This window comes from Salvelinus namaycush, chromosome 3 (genome assembly GCF_016432855.1).
Source record: "Salvelinus namaycush isolate Seneca chromosome 3, SaNama_1.0, whole genome shotgun sequence".
NCBI lineage: Eukaryota > Metazoa > Chordata > Actinopteri > Salmoniformes > Salmonidae > Salvelinus > Salvelinus namaycush.
The window spans coordinates 56,751,718-56,772,032 of NC_052309.1; the positions used below are offsets into that span (position 1 = coordinate 56,751,718).

General features: G+C 42.6%; 1 protein-coding gene across 1 annotated transcript; it reads left to right on the plus strand.

The window, feature by feature from the left end:
* The first annotated feature begins 2,291 nt into the window (after window positions 1–2,291).
* On the plus strand, window positions 2,292–19,592 carry LOC120033084 (mitogen-activated protein kinase 1-like). The gene is made up of 9 exons (XM_038979353.1): window positions 2,292–2,692; window positions 4,181–4,363; window positions 5,703–5,892; window positions 6,388–6,504; window positions 6,636–6,750; window positions 8,065–8,196; window positions 9,001–9,110; window positions 15,425–15,553; window positions 15,689–19,592. The coding sequence occupies exons 1-8, from the start codon at window positions 2,490–2,492 to the stop codon at window positions 15,542–15,544; spliced, it is 1,170 nt and encodes a 389-aa protein (XP_038835281.1). The 5' UTR covers window positions 2,292–2,489; the 3' UTR covers window positions 15,545–15,553; window positions 15,689–19,592.
* The last annotated feature ends 723 nt before the right edge of the window (window positions 19,593–20,315 follow it).

Here is a 20,315-nt window from a genome sequence, read left to right on the forward strand (position 1 = left end):
CAAATAGCGCACCTCTAACTTTGTACAGTACTAATGCAATTTAAAAAATCAATCACACTACGAAATGATACCAAATAAACCACAATTCCTTCATAATACTGTGAATATGTCTGTTTCACAGACATATTGTTGCATTTTTGTTCTGGTTTGTGCAAGATCGTTAATAATAATATCAAAGCAGTCTGCACACCACCCAACGTGAATTGATTTAGTCTTGACTCTTGTTTGACAGTATTGGGGGATGGGTAATGAATGTATTGATGCTCGAGTGCCAAATCAAAACAAACGGATAAGAAAAGGTCTAAGGCAGGGGTGTCAAACTCATTCCACGGAGGGCCGAGTGTCTGCAGGTTTTTGGTTTTTCCTTTCAATAAAGCCCTAGACAACCAGGTGTGGGGAGTTCCTAACTAATTAGTGATGTTAATTCATCAATCAAGTACAAGGGAGGAGCGAAAACCCGCAGACACTCGGCCCTCCGTGGAATGAGTTTGACACCTGTGTTCTAAGGCATCAGGTGCCCAGTTTGGGAAAAAGAGGAAAGAAGAAGAGGAGAAACGCGCAAAAGATAAAAGGTATGCAGCTATGTCATCTCTTTATTAGTATAATATTATGCATGTAATGAAATAGGCTAGTATAACACTTATGTTTGTTAGCCTATGTTGCTATGTTGCCTGGTATGCTATTACACATAGTGCGGCAATATTCCGTTTTCTGTCCAACTAGCTTACATAACATTGGATATAATTTCACACAGTTTCATCATGATAGTAGCCTGCAGCAAAACGATTACAACCTAACTAGCACATTATTGATTTGGTTAACTTTCATTGAGGTGACATCATAAAGGTTTTCTGTGATTGAATTGACTAGGTCCTGAGCTCAGTAAGGGGAATTTCCAATGCTGTAGGCTAACTTAAAATATGTCTATATTATTCTAATATTTTGCATCTTTTGGGATATATTGAGTCTTTTGGGGTGTCTTATGTCTAGAATTAGCCAAGGAGGTTAAATAGTTAATTTGGTTCCTATTCTGAATGTTTGATAAATTGTGCATAATGACATGTATATTTAATTGTGCAACAAATGTATTTAGGGTGTCAGACTCATATACTGTATTTCAATGCAAATTCAGGGGCACTTCTGAAATATTTTGGAGCACCCTCTGGCACTGGCCAGAATGAGGAGCCATTACCTCCTCAGCCACACAGGCCTCTTCAGAAATTATCTCGGAGCCTCAGGATGAGGAGCCATCCACCTCCTCAGTCACACAGGTGTCTTCACAAATGTTGTCTGAGCCTGAGGATGAAGACCCATTTGCTTCCACTTCTCCCCAGCAGGATTCTTCAGGTGTGTTTGGGTACACGCACATGTGTTTATGTGTGCATCCCTGCATAACATAAACAAAATAAATGATTTCCCTTTTGTAAAGTTTTAAGTTTCCATATTGTAGGTAACAATGATGATTTTATTATTACTGGGTATGTATAATGTACTTTCTACTCCAGACATTTAACCTGACACCCAAAAGTACTCCTTACATTTTGAATGCTTAGCAGGACAAGAAAATTATCCAATTCACGCTCTTATCAAGACAACACATGTTCATCCCTTCTGCCTCTGATCTGACGAACTCACTAAACACAAATGCATCTGTTGTTTATTATGTCTGAGTGTTGGAGTGTGCCCCTGGCTATGCATACATTTAAACAAAAAAGAAAAAGGTGCCATCTGCTTTTCTTAAAAGAAGGAATTTAAAAGTATTCATACTTCTACTTTTGATACTTAAGTATATTTTAGAAATCACATTTACTTTTGATACTTAAGTATATTTAGAACTGTATACTTTTAGACAAGTAGTATTTTATTGGGTGATTTTTACTTTTACAAATTTCTATTAAGGTATCTATACTTTTACTCAAGTATGACAATTGGGTACTTTTTCCACCACTGCTGGGTTGAACCAGGGTCTGTAGTGACATCTCTAGCACTGAAATGCAGTGCCTTAGACTGCTGTGCCACTCGGGAGGCCCTAGATGAATGCAATAATTGGAAGTCGCTCTGGATAAGAGCGTCTGCTAAAGGACTCAAATGTAAATGTAAAATGTGTGGTAAAAATAAATAAAAAAAATGTCCTGGGTGTGGGGAAAATAAGGTTTGTTATCACAATCAACATCACATTGGATCACTTTTATTTGGGTTCAGTTTTAATTTTTCTATTCAGCCTGCCATCCAGATGGTGGCAGTAACGCATCACAGTTGGGATGCCAAACGCCGCTGAAAGTCCTAAGCAAAGAAGACTACGAAGAAGAACTAGAAACGAATCCATTTACACGCTCTGGAGGGGGGCCCTGAACGATTCGTCTTCATCCGTCAACGAAACGAACCAAGGAAATATTTTTAACCTTTCTATCAACCTGAAGTCAATTTTAGAGTTGCGCTAGGCCCCCTCCCAAATATTGTCAGAAAATAGTAGATTTCTAGATTGAATCATGGCGGATTCGAGCAACAGTGCTGCGGCGGCTGGAGCCACAGGCTCGAATACTGGTGCCGCTGGGGCTGTTGCGCCCGAGGGAGCGACTGGAGCTGCGGGGATAAAGCCCGTGTTGGAGGTGGTAAAGGGGCAGAACTTTGACGTTGGCCCCCGCTATGTCAACCTCTCGTACATCGGGGAAGGGGCCTATGGAATGGTTTGGTAAGAGAAAATACATGATGTTCGCCGTAAAAACGTTGACTTCAGTATAAAAAACAAGCCAGTTAAGCTTCGTCTGAAGGCGTTGGCTAGCTCACTGCCTCATATCGCCTATTAATTGACATAACAACCATCTGGCTGTAAACGCACAGTTCTGCGCATACCCTTGTTGTGTATTCAATTGCACTTAACGTTACCACTGGCAGTGATAAACTATTTCTACGTAGTTAACTGGCTAGTTAGCAACAGATTGCCAGCGTTTGGCTCACTTAGCTAGCTAGCTACATTAGTTAGGTTAGTAGGTAATTCGCTACTAGTTAGCTACGCATTATGGTTTTAGTATGTCCTGATGCCCACCTATTGTATCCCAGTAATGTTCACAATAGCATAAAATGAAAGATCTAGTTTATACGTCATTTTGTAACAAACAACGCTAGCTATCTAGCTAGTTTGCTAACTAGCTAAATTATAACCGCAGCTCAGGCTAACTTGCTAGCTAACAACGTTATATTACAATTAGCCACCTAACTAGCTAAGTTGCTAATAGGCGTGGTTATTATGAGGCTGCCAAATTCTTTTTCAATACAGGAAGTGGGAGGAAGTGATTGCGCAGGTCTTTGTAATCTTGATACAGTATAAACAGTTCATCGTTCACACCGCGTGAGTCGTTTTTTGATGGGCCAACTGTTACTATCTAGTTAGTTACCGGTAGCTAACTAAATAGTTCGTTGGCTAGTTAACCAACCTCACTGATGATACCACTTGTTTTTCTTGTAGAAAATGTCTCGCGAGGTTTTCTGGGCACAAGGTGCGCGTGAGAATTGTTTACCCAAGATCAAAGATTGCGTTTAGCTCAATTGCAGATGTTTTCATTGGTCAAGGAAATCATAGTTCACAGCTCCAGCTATATGCAGTATCAACAGTTTATCTACCACCTACCAGAGGTAGATAAACTGTTGATACTGCATGTCATGTCAGCGAAGCAAGTTTCTACTTGCGTGTCATGGCAAGCACTTCTTGCCTTATCCAAGTTATCTAAACAATGGCAAGGTAGTGTTACACCATTATTTCATACTTGAAATTTGTGACCAAATGCACAACTACCTAGGGCACACCATAGCATACACACCACACTCTGAATGTAATCAAAATGGTGTATAGACCGAATATTTATTTTAACTTGTACATTTCCTTGACAGTTATATTTGCTAAGTTGTTAAATATAGCCAAACTTAAATAATTCAATATGAGCCCCTCTTCTGCAATGGTTCCTCTTAGTTGGTTGTCTCATTGTGCTCATGCTCAAGTGTCAGTCAGCACTGTCACTATTATAAAGAACTGCCGTGTCATGCAATGTGCTGGGCTTATTGTGCTGGTTGTAACTGGAGCCCTCTCTAACCCATCACTCTCTACCCCCCCCCCCCCCCCCCCCGCCCCCCGTCTCTCTTCCATCTCTCTCCCTCTATCTTCTCTCTCCTCCACCCCACCCAGCTCGGCCCATGACGGCATGACGGATTCTCGCGTGGCCATTAAGAAGATCAGTCCGTTTGAGCACCAGACGTACTGTCAGCGCACCCTGAGGGAGATCAAGATCCTGCTGCGGTTCCGCCATGAGAACATCATCGGCATCAACGACATCCTGAGGGCCCGCCGCATCGAGTGCATGAGGGACGTGTATTCTTTCACCCAGAAAGGGAAGGGAAAGGGGGGATACCTAGTCTGAATGCATTCAACTGAAATGTGTCTTCTGCATTTAACCCAACCCATCTGAATCAGAGACAAAGGCTAATGGGGAAACTGGCTGGCTCACTGTGCGTGATCTCTGCGCATTATTAGTGGTGGGGTAGGCTAAATAAATACAACAGAATAGGCCTAATTAAAATAATAGTGATAAAGGAACCGAAATATGCTGGGTAGAGCATGCCCAGAGCTCAATAGTACCCGGATCGAAATTGGATTGGGAGAGAAGGCCAACGCTCATTATTATTATTATTTATTTTTTTACATCCTTTCCACCCTCTGCAAAATTACGCAAGCATGGCTCCTCGCTCCACTCAGCTCATGCTCTGGTGTGGTATTAAAAAAATGTTATGCTTGTCTCCAGTCATGTAAAATGACTTGCATGAAATGGGTTTATCAAAGGCAATTTTTTCTCAGACCCGCAAATACCATGATAGATTTATGTAATGCATTTATTATAAAGTAGGTATTTTCACCCCTACCCATGTCTGCGGTGGTCTGTGAACCCACAGCCTTCTGGCCAGCAGCCCTGCGCACTATCAAAATTGCTACGTTGCTATGTAATGCTTACCAAAAAACTCTTTCAAAAACTGCATATCTAAGGCTCTGGTCTGTCTTAGGAGTGAGGGTAAACGGTATGCATTTCCTCTGCTATCCACTTTTTTAAATTATTATTTTGGGTATAGGGGAGGGTCACTTTTTGTAAGTGTTCAGGGAGGGTCAGGTGCAAATCTATTTTACTGAAGGGAGGGCCATCCATTTTAATTTCAGAGGTTTGATTTTCTCCAAGTATCCCTCATTATAAATAACGTTCGGTCCCTAAATGTTTTGCATGAGCGCAGTATTTCCTTGTTCCTAGGTTGATAAACAAAGGTTAATACAATGTTATAATTCCATGCTATGGAAAATAAACAAATTCATTGGACCTGCGCCGAAGTGAATGTTAGCAATACGGGGGGATACGCGATATTACAATGTGTGTGTGAAGGCCTTTATGCTTTCTAAAACTCCACCAGAAATTCACACTTAATACATGGAATTGGTTACGGTCATGTTCAAATGGATATGTGGTTGTTGGCCCGTAGTGCCCGTAACTGTCATATGCCTCCTCATCCTCGTTTGTCCCTTTGAATGGTGCCCCCTGCTGGTTCCCAGCTATATAGTGCTGAACCTCATGGAGACAGACCTTTACAAGCTTAGATCTAACAGAATTACTTGGGTTATGGTTTGGTCCCCCTCTGTTTGTTAGGCTCCTTAGCCCCTTGTTTCCCAGCTACATAGTGCAGGACCTGATGGAGACAGACCTGTACAAGCTCCTGAAGACCCAGATGTTGAGCAACGACCATACCTGCTACTTCCTGTACCAGATCCTGAGAGGCCTGAAGTACATCCACTCTGCCAACGTGCTGCACCGTGACCTCAAGCCCTCCAACCTGCTCATCAACACCACCTGCGACCTCAAGGTAATAATAACCAGAATACTACTACTAACCCTATATCTATAATACTACTACTGCTAACCCCAACACTATAACTGCAGTACTACTACTACTTATTCCAACTGTGACCTCAAGGCACAGTTAGCTACCCCCTATCCATCGATCTAAGATCAGGGCCAATATTTATAAAGCGTTTCAGAGTACAAGTGCTGTTCTATGGTCAGTTTTGCCTTGTCAATTAATAGACATGAGGCACCTGATCCTAGATCAGCACTTTTTCTCTGAGACACTTATGAATACGCCCATTGTATCACCCAATCATAACCATTAGGGAGTGGGGAAATCTAACCGTGGACCAATGGTTAGGGTCCATTGTGTGAAGAAAATGATCTACTCTGTAACCAGAAGAGGGCTTAGTGGGGATTTGCTGGCGTGAACAGGCCCGTATTTATTTAGCTGATTCTTTTACAAAACGTTTTGTATGTGTTTCTGCGTATTTTAACCACCCTCCTCTGTCAGATCTGTGACTTTGGGCTGGCACGGATAGCTGACCCAGAGCATGACCACACAGGCTTCCTGACAGAGTACGTGGCTACGCGCTGGTACAGGGCCCCCGAGATCATGCTCAACTCAAAGGTGTGTGTGTGTGGACTGTGCATTGATTCCATGTCTGTGGACCGTGTTTTCTCTGTCAGGCCTACTCCTGGTGATTTGATAGTGTGAATGTGAATTCATGTGTTAGTACTAACTCCGTGTGTGCTGTTCAGGGCTATTCCAAGTCCATTGATATCTGGTCAGTGGGCTGCATCCTGGCTGAGATGCTGTCCAACAGGCCCATCTTCCCTGGGAAGCATTACCTGGACCAGCTCAACCACATACTGGGTGAGAGAGACATGTTGTGACCCAAATGGCAGCCTAATCGCTAGCTAATGCACTTCTTTTGACCAGAGCCTTATGGGCCCTAGTCAAAAGTAGTGCACTATAAAGGGAGTAGGGTGTGACACTCGCTCCAACTTTTTGCATAAGTTACTGTATGCTCTTTTCCAAAATACCCTTTGGAAATTTCCTTGACTTTGGCTTCTGTCTGTGAGAAGGGTGGACATGGCTAGACTTACCTGAACTGGCCATATACACTGAACAAAAATATAAACTCCACATGCAACAATTTCAAAGATTCTGAGTTAACTTTCATATATTGAAATCAGTCATTTGAAATATATTCATTAGGCCCTAATCACATGACTGGGAATACAGATATGCATCTGTTGATACCTTACAAAAAAGGTAGGGGCATGGATCAGAAGACCAGTCAGTATCTGGTGTGATCACTGTTTGCCTCATGCAGTGTGACATCTCCTTTGCATAAAGTTGATGAGGCTGTTGATTGTGGAATGTTGTCCCACTGCTCTTCAATGGCTGTGCGAAGTTGCTGGATATTGGCAGGAACTGGAACACGCTGTGAGCATCCCTAACATGCTCAGTGGGTGACATGTCTGGTGAGTGTGCAGGCCATGGAAGAGCTGGGATATTTTCAGCTTGTGTTCGTTGTGTGTAGCTTATGCCTGCCCATACCATAACCCCACCTCCACCATGGAGCACTCTGTTGACATCCGCAAACCGCTCGCCCACACGATGCCATAGACTCTGTCTGCCGTCAGCCCGGTACAGTTGAAACCGGGATTCATCGGTGAAGAGCACACTTCTCCAGCGTGCCAGTGGCCATCAAAGGTGAGCATTTGCCCACTGAACTCGGTTACGACGCTGAACTGCAGTCAGGACCCTAGTGAGGATGCTTGATGAGCTTCCCTGAGAAGGTTTCTGACAGTTTGTGCAGAAATTCTTTGGTTGTGCAAACCCATAGTTTCATCGGGTGGTTGGTTTCAGACGAATTTGAAAAATCCTGGGCTGGCATGGTTCCACATGGTCTGTGGTTCTGAGGCCGGTTGGACGTACTGTCAAATTCTCTAAAACAACACGGTAGAGAAATTAACATTAAATTCTCTGGCAACAGCTCTGGTGGACATTCCTGCAGTCAGCATGCCAATTGCACATTCCCTCAACATGAGACATCTGTGGCATTGTGTTGTGTGATCAAACGTCACATTTTAGTTTCCATTTTCAAAGCATTTTAACTGTTTGCTACATTGTGTCCTACTGAACAGGACCCAGGTGTAAAGTGTGTGATTGGTTGTGCAGGCATCCTTGGCTCTCCCACTCCGGATGACCTGAACTGCATCATCAACATGAAGGCCAGGAACTACCTGCAGTCTCTGCCTGAGAAACCCAAGATCCCCTGGAACAAGCTGTTCCCCAAGGCGGACAGCAAGGGTAGAACACGCACACATTATTACATTACATTATAGTAATTTATTTTACCCAGAGTGACTTAGTGCATTCATCTTAGGGTCACTAGGTAAGACCGTCATAGTAAGTAAAACTGTTCCTCAATAATGCAACAATCAGCAAAGTCAGTGCCATGTTTAGTGCAAGAAAGGCAAGTAAAACAGCATTGTTAGTTTTTTTCACACATGCATGTACACACACACAAATTGCAGACATTCAGATTTCAAATACATTTGCAAGCATTACCATGCATACACACCCTCACACTTTCCCTTTTCCCAGCTTCACTAGCGGTCCCTGTTCTCCAACTCAGGTGTGAGCTTTGGTACACCAAGTAGACTTCAACCTAGTTAAAATGGTCACATTAGGTGTCTCCTTCCCTTTCATGTGGGATTGTGGTATTTATGGGTAATCCATTGATTTTGGAAAGAACTATCTGTTTAATGGTCATGAACAGTAAAAATCATGCTTTTCATAAGTTGCTTTGTGTATCACAAAATTAGCTTGAGATTATTTTACTGCTCACTGCGTCCAAGTTGATTGACGTACGTGTTTCAAAGAGCTGTCAGTCAAGGGGAATTCATGAATGTAAGCTCCCCACTCACTCAGCCTGTCTTTTCAAACTTCCTGGTAGTTAGCCATGAGAGGGGGAAGTTTAATTTTTCTCAAATGTTGAGTATTTCTATCCAAAACAAATATAGGTGTTATTTTAGTAACTCAAAAGGCTTTTACATGGGAAACAGAATGACTGTTCAAGACATTTTAACAACACCCCGTCTCTCCCTCCAGCTCTGGACCTGCTGGGCCGCATGTTGACCTTTAACCCTATCAAGCGCATCACGGTAGAGGAGGCCCTGGCTCATCCCTATCTGGAGCAGTACTACGACCCCACTGACGAGGTATGACTGCAGCAGCCCGCCCTCACATACTCAGGTGCCCTGTCCAGAAACCATCCAAGTCCTTTGTCACATGAAATTCTTTACCCTGGTTCGGTTTCCTGAAGCATTTAAGAATACAACAAAATATGTTTTGCTTTCACAACACCTAAAAAATAGACCACATTTTACATGACTGGGCACAGTGCGCAGTTTGACTAGGCTACTGATAGGCGTGTAACAGTCCACAAAACCCACACTAGCATGGTACTTCTCATATCCCACTCTGGGCTAATGTGATGGACTGTCACTGCTAGGGAGCTCTCTGTAGCCCTGGCAGTCCGTCCATACAGTATGTAGGAAGTGCAACACAAGGTGCATTGGATAATTCATTGACAACTTCGACGTTAGCTTGCTTATATAGAGTGGGTATTACTTGTTTGCTGAAATGGGTGCGAGAGGGCGAAGTTCATAATGTGAAGCAAGCACTTTCAAAAGGTGCTGAAACACCCTATTCTTCTCAACCACTGAGAATGGACTCATATCCGTGGCTGTAAACATACCTGTCACTCTGGTCATGTCTTTGGCCCGGTCAATCAGCTGCGAAGTGCTGTTTGAATGCAGAGGGGAGACCAATGTGTTTTTTTTTTTTTTTTTTTTCATTTCCATCTTGCTCCAGTGGTAGGAATACTGGGGTGATATCGGCCTGTCAAAATCCAATTTTATTGGTGTCATACACATTTAGCAGATGTTATTGCAGGTGTAGTGAAATGCTTGTGTTCCTAGCTCCAACAGTGCAGTAATATCTAACAATTCACAACAATACACGCATCTAAAAGTAAAATTATGGAATTTAGAAATATTAGGACGAGCAATGTCGGAGTCCAGAGTGTATATGTATGTGATGGTATGTATAGACATTATGGACAGTGTGGGTAGAATATTTAGTATATTTGTAGAATACATTTATTTATTTAATTTATTTCACCTTTATTTAACCAGGTAGGCAAGTTGAGAACAAGTTCTCATTTATAATTGCGACCTGGCCAAGATAAAGCAAAGCAGTTCGACACATACAACAACACAGAGTTACACATGGAGTAAAACAAACATACAGTCAATAATACAGTAGAAAAATAAGTCAATATACAATTTGAGCAAGTGAGGTGAGAAGGGAGGTGAATGAATGCAAAAAAAGGACATGGTGGCAAAGTAAATACAATATAGCAAGTAAAACACTGGAATGGTAGATTTGCAGTGGAAGAATGTGCAAAGTAGAGATAGAAATAATGGGGTGCAAAGGAGCAAAATAAATACAGTAGGGAAAGAGGTAGTTGTTTGGGCTAAATTATAGATGGGCTATGTATAGGTGCAGTAATCTGTGAGCTGCTCTGACAGCTGGTGCTTAAAGCTAGTGAGGGAGATAAGTGTTTCCAGTTTTAGAGATTTTTGTAGTTCGTTCCAGTCATTGGCATGGAACTGGAAGGAGAGGCGGCCAAAGGAAGAATTGGTTTTGGGGGTGACCAGAGAGATATACCTGCTGGAGCGCGTGCTACAGGTGGGTGCTGCTATGGTCACCAGCGAGCTGAGATAAGGGGGGACTTTACCTAGCAAGGTCTTGTAGATGACCTGGAGCCAGTGGGTTTGGCGACGAGTATGAAGCGAGGGCCAGCCAACGAAGAGAGTACAGGTCGCAGTGGTGGGTAGTATATTGGGCTTTGGTGACAAAACGGATGGCACTGTGATAGACTGCATCCAATTTATTGAGTAGGGTATTGGAGGCTATTTTGTAAATGACATCACCGAAGTTGAGGATTGGTAGGATGGTCAGTTTTACAAGGGTGAAGGGTGCTTTGTTGCGGAATAGGAAGCCAATTCTAGATTTAACTTTGGATTGGAGATGTTTGATGTGAGTCTGGAAGGAGAGTTTACAGTCTAACCAGACACCTAGGTATTTGTAGTTGTCCACATATTTTAAGTCAGAGCCGTCCAGAGTAGTGATGCTGGACAGGCGGGCAGGTGCAGGCAGCGATCGGTTGAAGAGCATACATTTAGTTTTACTTGTATTTAAGAGCAATTTGAGGCCACGGAAGGAGAGTTGTATGGCATTGAAGCTCGCCTGGAGGGTTGTTAACACAGTGTCCAAAGAAGGGCCAGAAGTATACAGAATGGTGTTGTCTGCGTAGAGGTGGATAAGAGATTCACCAGCAGCAAGAACGACATCATTGATGTATATAGAGAAGAGTCGGTCCAAGAATTGAACCCTGTGGCACCCCCATAGAGACTGCCAGAGGCCCGGACAACAGACCCTCCGATTAGACACACTGAACTCTATCAGAGAAGTAGTTTGTGAACCAGGCAAGGCAATCATTTGAGAAACCAAGGCTGTCGAGTCTGCCGATGAGGATGTGGTGATTGACAGAGTCGAAAGCCTTGGCCAGGTCAATGAATACGGCTGCACAGTATTGTTTCTTATCGATGGCGGTTAAGATATCGTTTAGGACCTTGAGCGTGGCTGAGGTGCACCCATGACCAGCTCTGAAACCAGATTGCATAGTGGAGAAGGTATGGTGGGATTCGAAATGGTCGGTAATCTGTTTGTTGACTTGGCTTTCGAAGACCTTAGAAAGACAGGGTAGGATAGATATAGGTCTGTAGCAGTTTGGGTCAAGAGTGTTCCCCCCTTTGAAGAGGGGGATGACCGCAGCTGCTTTCCAATCTTTGGGAATCTCAGACGACACGAAAGAGAGGTTGAACAGGCTAGTAATAGGGGTGGCAACAATTTCAGCAGATAATTTTAGAAAGAAAGGGTCCAGATTATCTAGCCCGGCTGATTTGTAGGGGTCCAGATTTTGCAGCTCTTTCAGAACATCAGCTGACTGGATTTGGGAGAAGGAGAAATGGGGAAGGCTTGGGCGAGTAGCTGTTGGGGGTGCAGTGCTGTTGACCAGGGTAGGGGTAGCCAGGTGGAAAGCATGGCCAGCCGTAGAAAAATGCTTATTGAAATTCTCAATTATAGTGGATTTATCGGTGGATAGATGTGTTTGTTTGTGTGTGTGTATATATATTTTACAGCAATAGTTAAATAGGATGGCATTACCTAGACTACAGTATATACATATGAAATGAGTAAAACAGTATCCAAACATTATTAAAGTTACCAGTGTTCCATTATTAAAGTGACCAGTGATTCCATGTCTGTACATAGGGCAGCAGCCTCCGAGGTGCAGGGTTGAGTAACCGTGGTAGCCGGCTAGTTACAGTGGCTTAGTACCAGGCGTGGATCCAGTCCGACAGGATGCTCTCAATGCTGCATCTGTGAAAGTTTTGTTAAGGTCTTAGGTGCCAAGCCAGATTTCTTCAGCCTCCCGATGTTGAAGAGGCGCTGTTGCGCTGCCTTCACCACACTGTTTGAGTTGTTGGCAGCTGCATAGGCTATTGTATTTGAGCAGTGGCAACATACTCAGTCCATTGCCGTTATAATCTACTGGGAAGCCAACATTTTCCCAAACTGGAGATTTTAAACGATGGAGAATCCTCCTGGTTTATCGACCCCACCACTCGCCATTGTACAAAATTAGGTCCCAGCTGCGCATCACAAAAGGACAGTTTGAAATGCACCAGTTTAGATTTTATTTTTGATTACAATGTTCACATAGGATCTAGTTGTTTCAACGGAATAGCCTGAAATATTTTTTCCAGCTCAGATTTACTCGAGGCATACAACGTAACGTAGGTATAACCTATAGGCCTAGTGTTTTTTTAATGTATTTTATTTCATTTATTTATTTGGGTTCACAGTGCGTACCGAACCGAGGTCCCTGTACTGAACGGTTCGGGACGAATATGTGTACCGTTACACCCGTAGCTACTGATATTCCCTAGGGTTGTTAGTTTGACACAGAAGAAGAGGACGCATCAGTTTTCACAGAATTAGATTTTCAGAAGGTAGAAAGTAATATGAGCAACAACAAAAAATGTGAATGGGCAATTCTTAACGTTTGAAACGATTTTCTGACCGATGCATGCTGCATTTGGATCAGTTTGGGGTCCGTGGACCGATGCAGTTGTATCTTAAACATTTGAATCAGTGACTGATGCGTTTCGGTGAATCGTTACATCCCTACGGATCAGGGTACCAAACGCTCCAGGATCATATGTGAATGCACCCTAAGGTGTTTGTTAGGAGTTGTATACTGTTATTACACTTAACAAAATATACTGAACAAAAATATAAATGCAACAATTTCAATGACTTCAGCGAGTTACAGTTCGTATAAGGAAATCAGCCAAATTTAAGAATGTATTAGGCCCAAATCTATGGATTTCACATGACTGGGCAGGACATAGGCCCGCCGACTGGGGAACCAGTCCCAGCCAATCAAAATGAGTTTTTCCCCGGCAAAAGTGCGTTATTACAGACAGAAATACTCCTCAGTTTCATCAGCTGTCCGAGGGGCTGCTCTGACGATCTTGCAGGTGAAGAAGGCGGGTGTAGAGGTCCTGGGCTGGTGTGGTCTGTAGTTGAGGCCGGTTGCACATACTGCCAAATTCTCTAAAACGACAGAGGTGTCTTATGGTAGAGAAATGAACATTAAATTCTCAGTCAACAGCTCTGGTGGACATTCCTGCAGTCAGCATGCCAATTGCATGTCCCTCAACTTGAGATATCTGTGGCATTGTGTGACACAACTGCATATTTTAGTGGCCTTTTATTGTCCCCAGCACAAGGTGCACCTGTGTAATGATCATGCTTCCTGATATGCCACACCGGGTGGATGAAATGTTCACTAACGGGAATGCAAACACATTTGTGAACAAAATATTAAGAGAAATACGTTTTTTGTACGTATGGAACATTTGATAGTTTTGTTCAGTGTATAAACGCAACATGCAACAATTTCAAAGATTTTACTGAGTTACAGTTCATTTATGGAAATCAGTCGCTTGAAATAAGCTAATTAGGCCCTAATCTATGGATTTCGCATGACTGGGAATACAGATATGCATCTGACACTAAAGAAAAAGAAAAGTAGGGGGTGGATCAGAAAACCAGTCAGTACCTGGTGTGCTCACCGTTTGCCTCCTGCAGTGCGATATCTCCTTTGCATAAAGTTGATGAGGCTGTTGATTGTGGCCTGTGGAATGTTGTCCCACTGCTCTTCAATGGCTGTGCGAAGTTGCTGGCATTTCGCAGGAACTGGAACACGCTGTGAGCATCCCAAACATGCTCAATGAGTGACATGTCTGGTGTGTATGCAGGCTGTGGAAGAACTGGGACATATTTCAGCTTCCAGGAATTGTGTACCGATCCTTGCGACTTGGGGCTGTGCATTATCATGCTGAAACATGAGGTGATGGCGGGGGACGAATGACACGACAATGGGCCTCAGGATCTCGACACAGTATCTCTTTGCATTCAAATTGCCATCGATAAAATGCAATTGTGTTCGTAGCTTTTGCTTGCCCATACCAAAACCCCACTGCCAACATGGGGCTCTCAGTTCACAACGTTAAAACGCCATACTGTCTGCCATCTCTCCGGTACAGTTGAAACCGGGATTCATCAGTGAAGAGCACACTTTTCCACTGTCCCAGTGGCCATCGAAGGTGAGCAGTTGCCCACTGAACTTGGTTACTACGCCGAACTGCAGTCAGGTCAAGGCGCGGTTGAGGACAATGAGCACACAGAGCTTCCCTGAGACTGTTTCTGACAATTTGTGCAGAAATTCTTCCCTTGTGCAAACCCACAGTTTCATCAGCTGCCCGGTTGGTTGGTTTCAGATGATTCCGCTGGTGAAGAAACCGGCTGTGGAGGTACTGGGCTGGCATGGTTACACGTGGTCTGTAGTTGAGGCCGGTTGGACATACTGCCAAATTCTCTAAAATGACGTTGGAGGTGGCTTGTGGTAGAGAAATTAACATTAAATTCTCTGGCAACAGCTCTGATGGACATTCACAGCTCTGATGGACATTCCTACAGTCAGCACGCCAATTGCATGCTCCCTCACCTTGAGACATCTGTGGCATTATGTTGTGAAACCACATTTTATAGGGGCCTTTTATTGTTCTCATCACAAGGTGCTCCTGTGTAATGATCATGCTGTTTAATCAGCTTCTTAATATGCCACACCTGTCAGGTGGATGGCATATCTTGGCAAAGGAGAAATGCTCACTAATAGGGATGTAAACATTTGAAAGAAATAAGCTTTTTGTGAGTATGAAAAATTCTGAGATCTTTCATTTCAGGTCATGAAACACGGGACCAACTATACATGTTGCATTTTTTATATTTTTGTTCAGTGTAGTATTTTCATTGTGTGTGTGTGTGTGTGTAGCCTGTAGCAGAGGAGCCGTTCACCTTCACCATGGAGTTGGATGACCTGCCTAAGGAGAAGCTGAAGGAGCTCATCTTTGAGGAGACGTTCCGCTTCCAGGCCACCTACCAGGGCTCCTGAGACATAGAGGTACACACACATACATACACTCACATCATTCATAACGATTACTAGACCTTTGAAAAAGATAGGTGGGCATTCTGCAACACTTTTAGATGTGATTTTTGTTCTGTCATTTTCATCTCCTGTTCATATCTGTTTCAGCTTTGAAGACGAGTGACAAAGCCACACGGAGACTCCAAACGACAAGATACAAAAAAAATAACATATATACAGCATACAAAAAAGGACCAGAAACATGTACATTTTTAAGTTTTCTTTATTTCTTTCGCTGGGAAGCTGTTTTTTTGGTGGGGGGGGGCTATTGTCTACTTAAAGGAAAGATTCACCCATTTTGATTGTTATTGTTTTTGTGCATCTCAGCAACGTTCTATTGATTCCTGAGTTTTTTTTCATGTGTATCTGAGCTACTGCCATTCAAACAGGCAGAAATTTGGATGGTGTGTGGTAGCATTGCGATAAAGTCGCTCTCACTACACTGGAAGTTAATAGGAATTTGACTTTTAGATCGCAAAAACGTCTATCATACATGTCATATTTCTCTCGAATGAGCCATTGATCATATTTTTTGCGATAATCCTACCTTGAGAAATGTGTAATTAAACAGAGGGTCCACCTCATTTCTCCTATTTGTCTGCCTCTTTAGTCCATGGTGCATTTCATGGTGCTATTGCTTATGTTATACTAGGTTAAACATGGTGAGAGTGCAATTTTACAACTAACTATTTCACATGCTGATATTGACTCTGGTATTATTGTGTAGCTACCTTTTGCTAGCTTGCCAGCCGGTCCATAGAGAGAGCATTGCGTTGTGGGTTTTGTTGTCGATTTGAGCTGCAACAGATTTCCCACAAGATTTTCACATGTTGCTACCAACCTTATTATAACAACAAAATTTAAAATTTGTTCACAAAAATATTGTTCTCACATTAGTGTTATTTAACACTGTAAATTATAGGAATTAATGGTTTTGGGTGGATATTTCCTTTAAGTACTTCTGCGCTCATTTTAACCACCATCAGGAGACTGTTCCCTCTTTCTCTTTTACTGCTTTCTGCGAGGAGTGTGTACTGTTTAAAAAGCAAGAACTTAATCTGACCAACTCAATTTAGCACTCTCGTTCCTGTGAGCCTTTTCTCTTTTTCCCCTCTCTGTAAATCTGTGTTCTTTCCATCTCTTTCTCACTAGTCACAGTATATGTTACTGTATTAACCTACACCTTAACTGTCTGTCTTGCTCCATGGAATTATTGTTTGAGAAAAAACGAGAAAGAAAAGATAGACGGGCGCTAGTTAGATGTGTACATATAAATGGTTTTGTTTGCGTGATCTCGTGGCGGTTTGGTTTGTGCACCGTTATTTGAATGTTTATGAACAGTCAGGAGTCGTATTTGTATGTTTTGAAGTTTATATTTGAGAGAATTTTTTTGTTTTTGTTTTTTTGGAACATTGATTTCTAGACATTCTTTACTTGCGAGACAAACATTCTATGTTTTAACGGCATGTTGGTGGTTTTATATTTTGTTCTCTTTTTCTTCTTTTGTTTAGAAATTTGTATGTTGTTAATCTAAATGAACACGCATTCATTCTTGAAATGTACCAAAGTGGTAAAGGTAGAGTGGGATGGAGGCATGGAGAGATGAGGAATGGCTTGAATTGTCTTTGTACTGTAACCCACAGCTGGTTTATCTCCATCCTCACTTTTTCAAAGAGGACGTCAGAGTTTTCAGATAGAAATACATGGCCTAGAACAGGCATGATTACCCCACATCTTAGAAATTCTGACGCGATTCCCTATTCTCTGTGCTAGTCTCTGACTCACTAACACCGATCAGCGACATGCCACAGACCCTTAACCTCCTTAAATGGGAGGTTAAGGAAAAATTGCAATCTTTTTTGGAGAGGGGTGCCTATAGTATGTTTCTCTTCTCCCAAAACAAAATGTCACAATTCATTTTTAAATCTGCCACCATATTAGAAAATTCAAATTTCTCCTCTGCCTATTTGCCATTCCCCTCTTTCTCCTCCCTTCATGTGTCTGGTATTGTTTCAGGGAGGACAGTGATTTGTAAATACTCTATTTAGTTGTGGAGGGTGGCAGGCAGAATCAGCAGATATACGACTGATATTTACTTTCCGCTTGTGTTAAACTGATAATGGTTGCCACGGTTACGGTGTCTATGGTAATTAGTGGCTGATTTTGCTCTTTGTTTCCTTCTAATGTGCCGTGTTTCATGGTGGGCTTCGCTCAGAGCTTAACGCATTGCTGTCACATTTTCCACTCACATCTAACAGTGGACCGCTTCATTTTGCTGTAGCACATCCTTAGCCCCTTTAGAAGCTATAAGCCTCTATTCATGGTAGAAGTGGCCCTACTTTCAGATCTGGGATCAGTTTAGCCTCTCCTAATCCTTATGTTTGGCCATTAGAGGAGGCGGAGAGTAAGTATGAGTCCAGGGCTGTGTTCAGTAAGTTTTTACGTTCTGGAACGTTCAATTGAACGGACACAATTCTGTTGGGGAACGCTATCAGCATGGCTACTGCCCTTTAAAAACGCTGTCAGTTATGAGCAAACGTGCCTGTTTGTTCAAGAATATTTTTGGGAAACGTGTCGGTCAGTACAAACCGTTCCGCAAATGTTAAAGCGAACTGAACGCACCTCTGATTGATCAGTGCATATGGGCAGTATCATCCATTCCACACACCCCAATTACCAGCCATGCTTTACTCAAAGGGCTTTCCCCCTCAGGTCCCACCCACCACCCTTTTATCTCGCTTCTGATTGGCCGAGACCTACCAAACCACATCCCAGGTTGGCTGCCATTTGCTTACTCATTTATTTTTCTCACCTCCTCCTCCCCCCCTCCCTCAATGATTACTGTCCCATCCCCAATCATGGCTAGAAATGAAAGCAGATCTGATTTTAAAGTGGAGGAGCATTGCTTGAGTGACATCTGTCAGTCATGTTGGGGGAAGAGGGGTTACTTGCATCAATCATGTTTCTCAATCAGCGCACCTGCACTTTGCCACGCTAACCAAACTTTTTCCCCTTCTGTTTTTTTCTTGTTTTATTTTTAACTGTTTTAATCTTAAGTCAAGACATCAGCCTAGTCTTTTGCGCTTACTTCAATTTGTTTCCTGCCTCTTTAATCTTCTTGCTTTTCTGGGCAGATTTTTCATGGAAGCTCACTGGAGCCCGTCACACTTTTTAATGAGTGTGTGCGTGTCGAAAGTGTCTTAACACACATTTGCAGTGGACCACCCTGGTCCGCGCTGTTTCATTGTGTGTGTGTGTCTGTATAGTCTGTGGTTGAAACACAGCAGACACTACTCCAATCGGCAGTATGTATGTGTTCCTCTGCGTCTGTGTTTTTATCTTTTTGAAACGCACTCCAGAGGCTTTCCCGTTATTTCTATCTGCATGTTTGGATACTTGTGACTGTCTGTGGTTCTCTGACCAAAAGCTGCTTTACTATCCCCCAACCCATTTTTACCCCCCCACCACCACCAGCGACACGACCCAACTGACCGCCAGTCTCAACGGAGAACAATGCGAATGAACCAACGGGACCATGTTTGCAATACGCAATCACTCACTTTTTCACAGACACACGCATACACAAATCCTTGCACACAAAACACACCACATATGCACGCACGCACACAATACATGAAGAAGAAAAAATGCATAGTCAGGCCGGTTTCTAAATAATGTCCTTTTTAAATGGCTGTTCTTATTATTGCTATCGTTAGTGGTCTTTTTTTCACATAAGGGAGTTGTATCTTCTTTTTTTTTTTTGTATTAATGTTTTATTTCTCTTTTTCTCTTATGGGTGTGCTATAACTGGCAGTGTTTTCACTCTTTATGGAACCTATTTTTCCCCATTATTCTTTTAAATGAAGATGATATGCCATATGAGTAGGTTGTCAGAGATATGAGCTATTGAGGGTTATCGTCTATGTATATTCTATGGGTATTATGAATTAAACAATTAACAAAGAAACAAAATTATATACATATAATAAATAAAATTCCTGATACTGGTAAACTGTGTTGATTTTCTTGGTGTCTTATGGTCTGTCCTTCGTGGTACTGAATGGCAGTGTGGACAGCGTTTATAGAAACATCTTAGGATAATAATGAATTTACCAGTAATATTAACTGTTAATGTGTCACAACATGCTTATAAGTGTAATCTCCCTCCAGTTCTCCTGTTCCAAGCCAAGTTGTCTGTCCTGTTGGAGAACTATTCCTACTCCTTTTCCTCCTTGGCATGTCACCGCATGGGTTCGATATTGTCCCACAGGGCTCAGCCTCTTTACTTCATCAAGGTTTGGGAATAGGTAAAGCAAGGCTAGACTTGAGTTTCCTAGCTAATGCAGGACTGAGTGACCGACTGCATTTGATATACTGGTTGGTTGCAAAAGGCAAAGGGCCCCAGACTGTCTTACGTTTTTTTTTATAGTACCTGCTTCAACTGGACTTTGGATTGTGTGTGTGGTCATGTCAGTTGAGGAAGGAATGCAATACTGGGGAGGGAAAATATTCTTTCTCTGGCATACAGGCTATGTTGTTGCTTCTCTCTGATTTTATCTAGTTCAGTCACTTGTTTGCTACCTTTCAGCATTTCTATTGATGTAAACAACGCTGTGGTATACAGTATTCTGCTGAAGTTGCATGCCTGCTTGTGAAAGTGCATTTACATAGCTTTTGACACCTATTCTTTGTTAAGTACACTGTCTGTGTGTTTGCGCCTGTGTCTGATAATGAG

Excerpts from the sequence above, each read along its gene's own strand:
- LOC120033084 (XM_038979353.1), top strand. The coding sequence starts at position 2,490 with ATGGCGGATTCGAGCAACAGTGCTGCGGCGGCTGGAGCCACAGGCTCG. Across the intron at positions 2,693-4,180 it reads GGGGCCTATGGAATGGTTTG|CTCGGCCCATGACGGCATGA; the intron begins GTAAGAGAAAAT and ends CACCCCACCCAG. Across the intron at positions 9,111-15,424 it reads ACTACGACCCCACTGACGAG|CCTGTAGCAGAGGAGCCGTT; the intron begins GTATGACTGCAG and ends GTGTGTGTGTAG.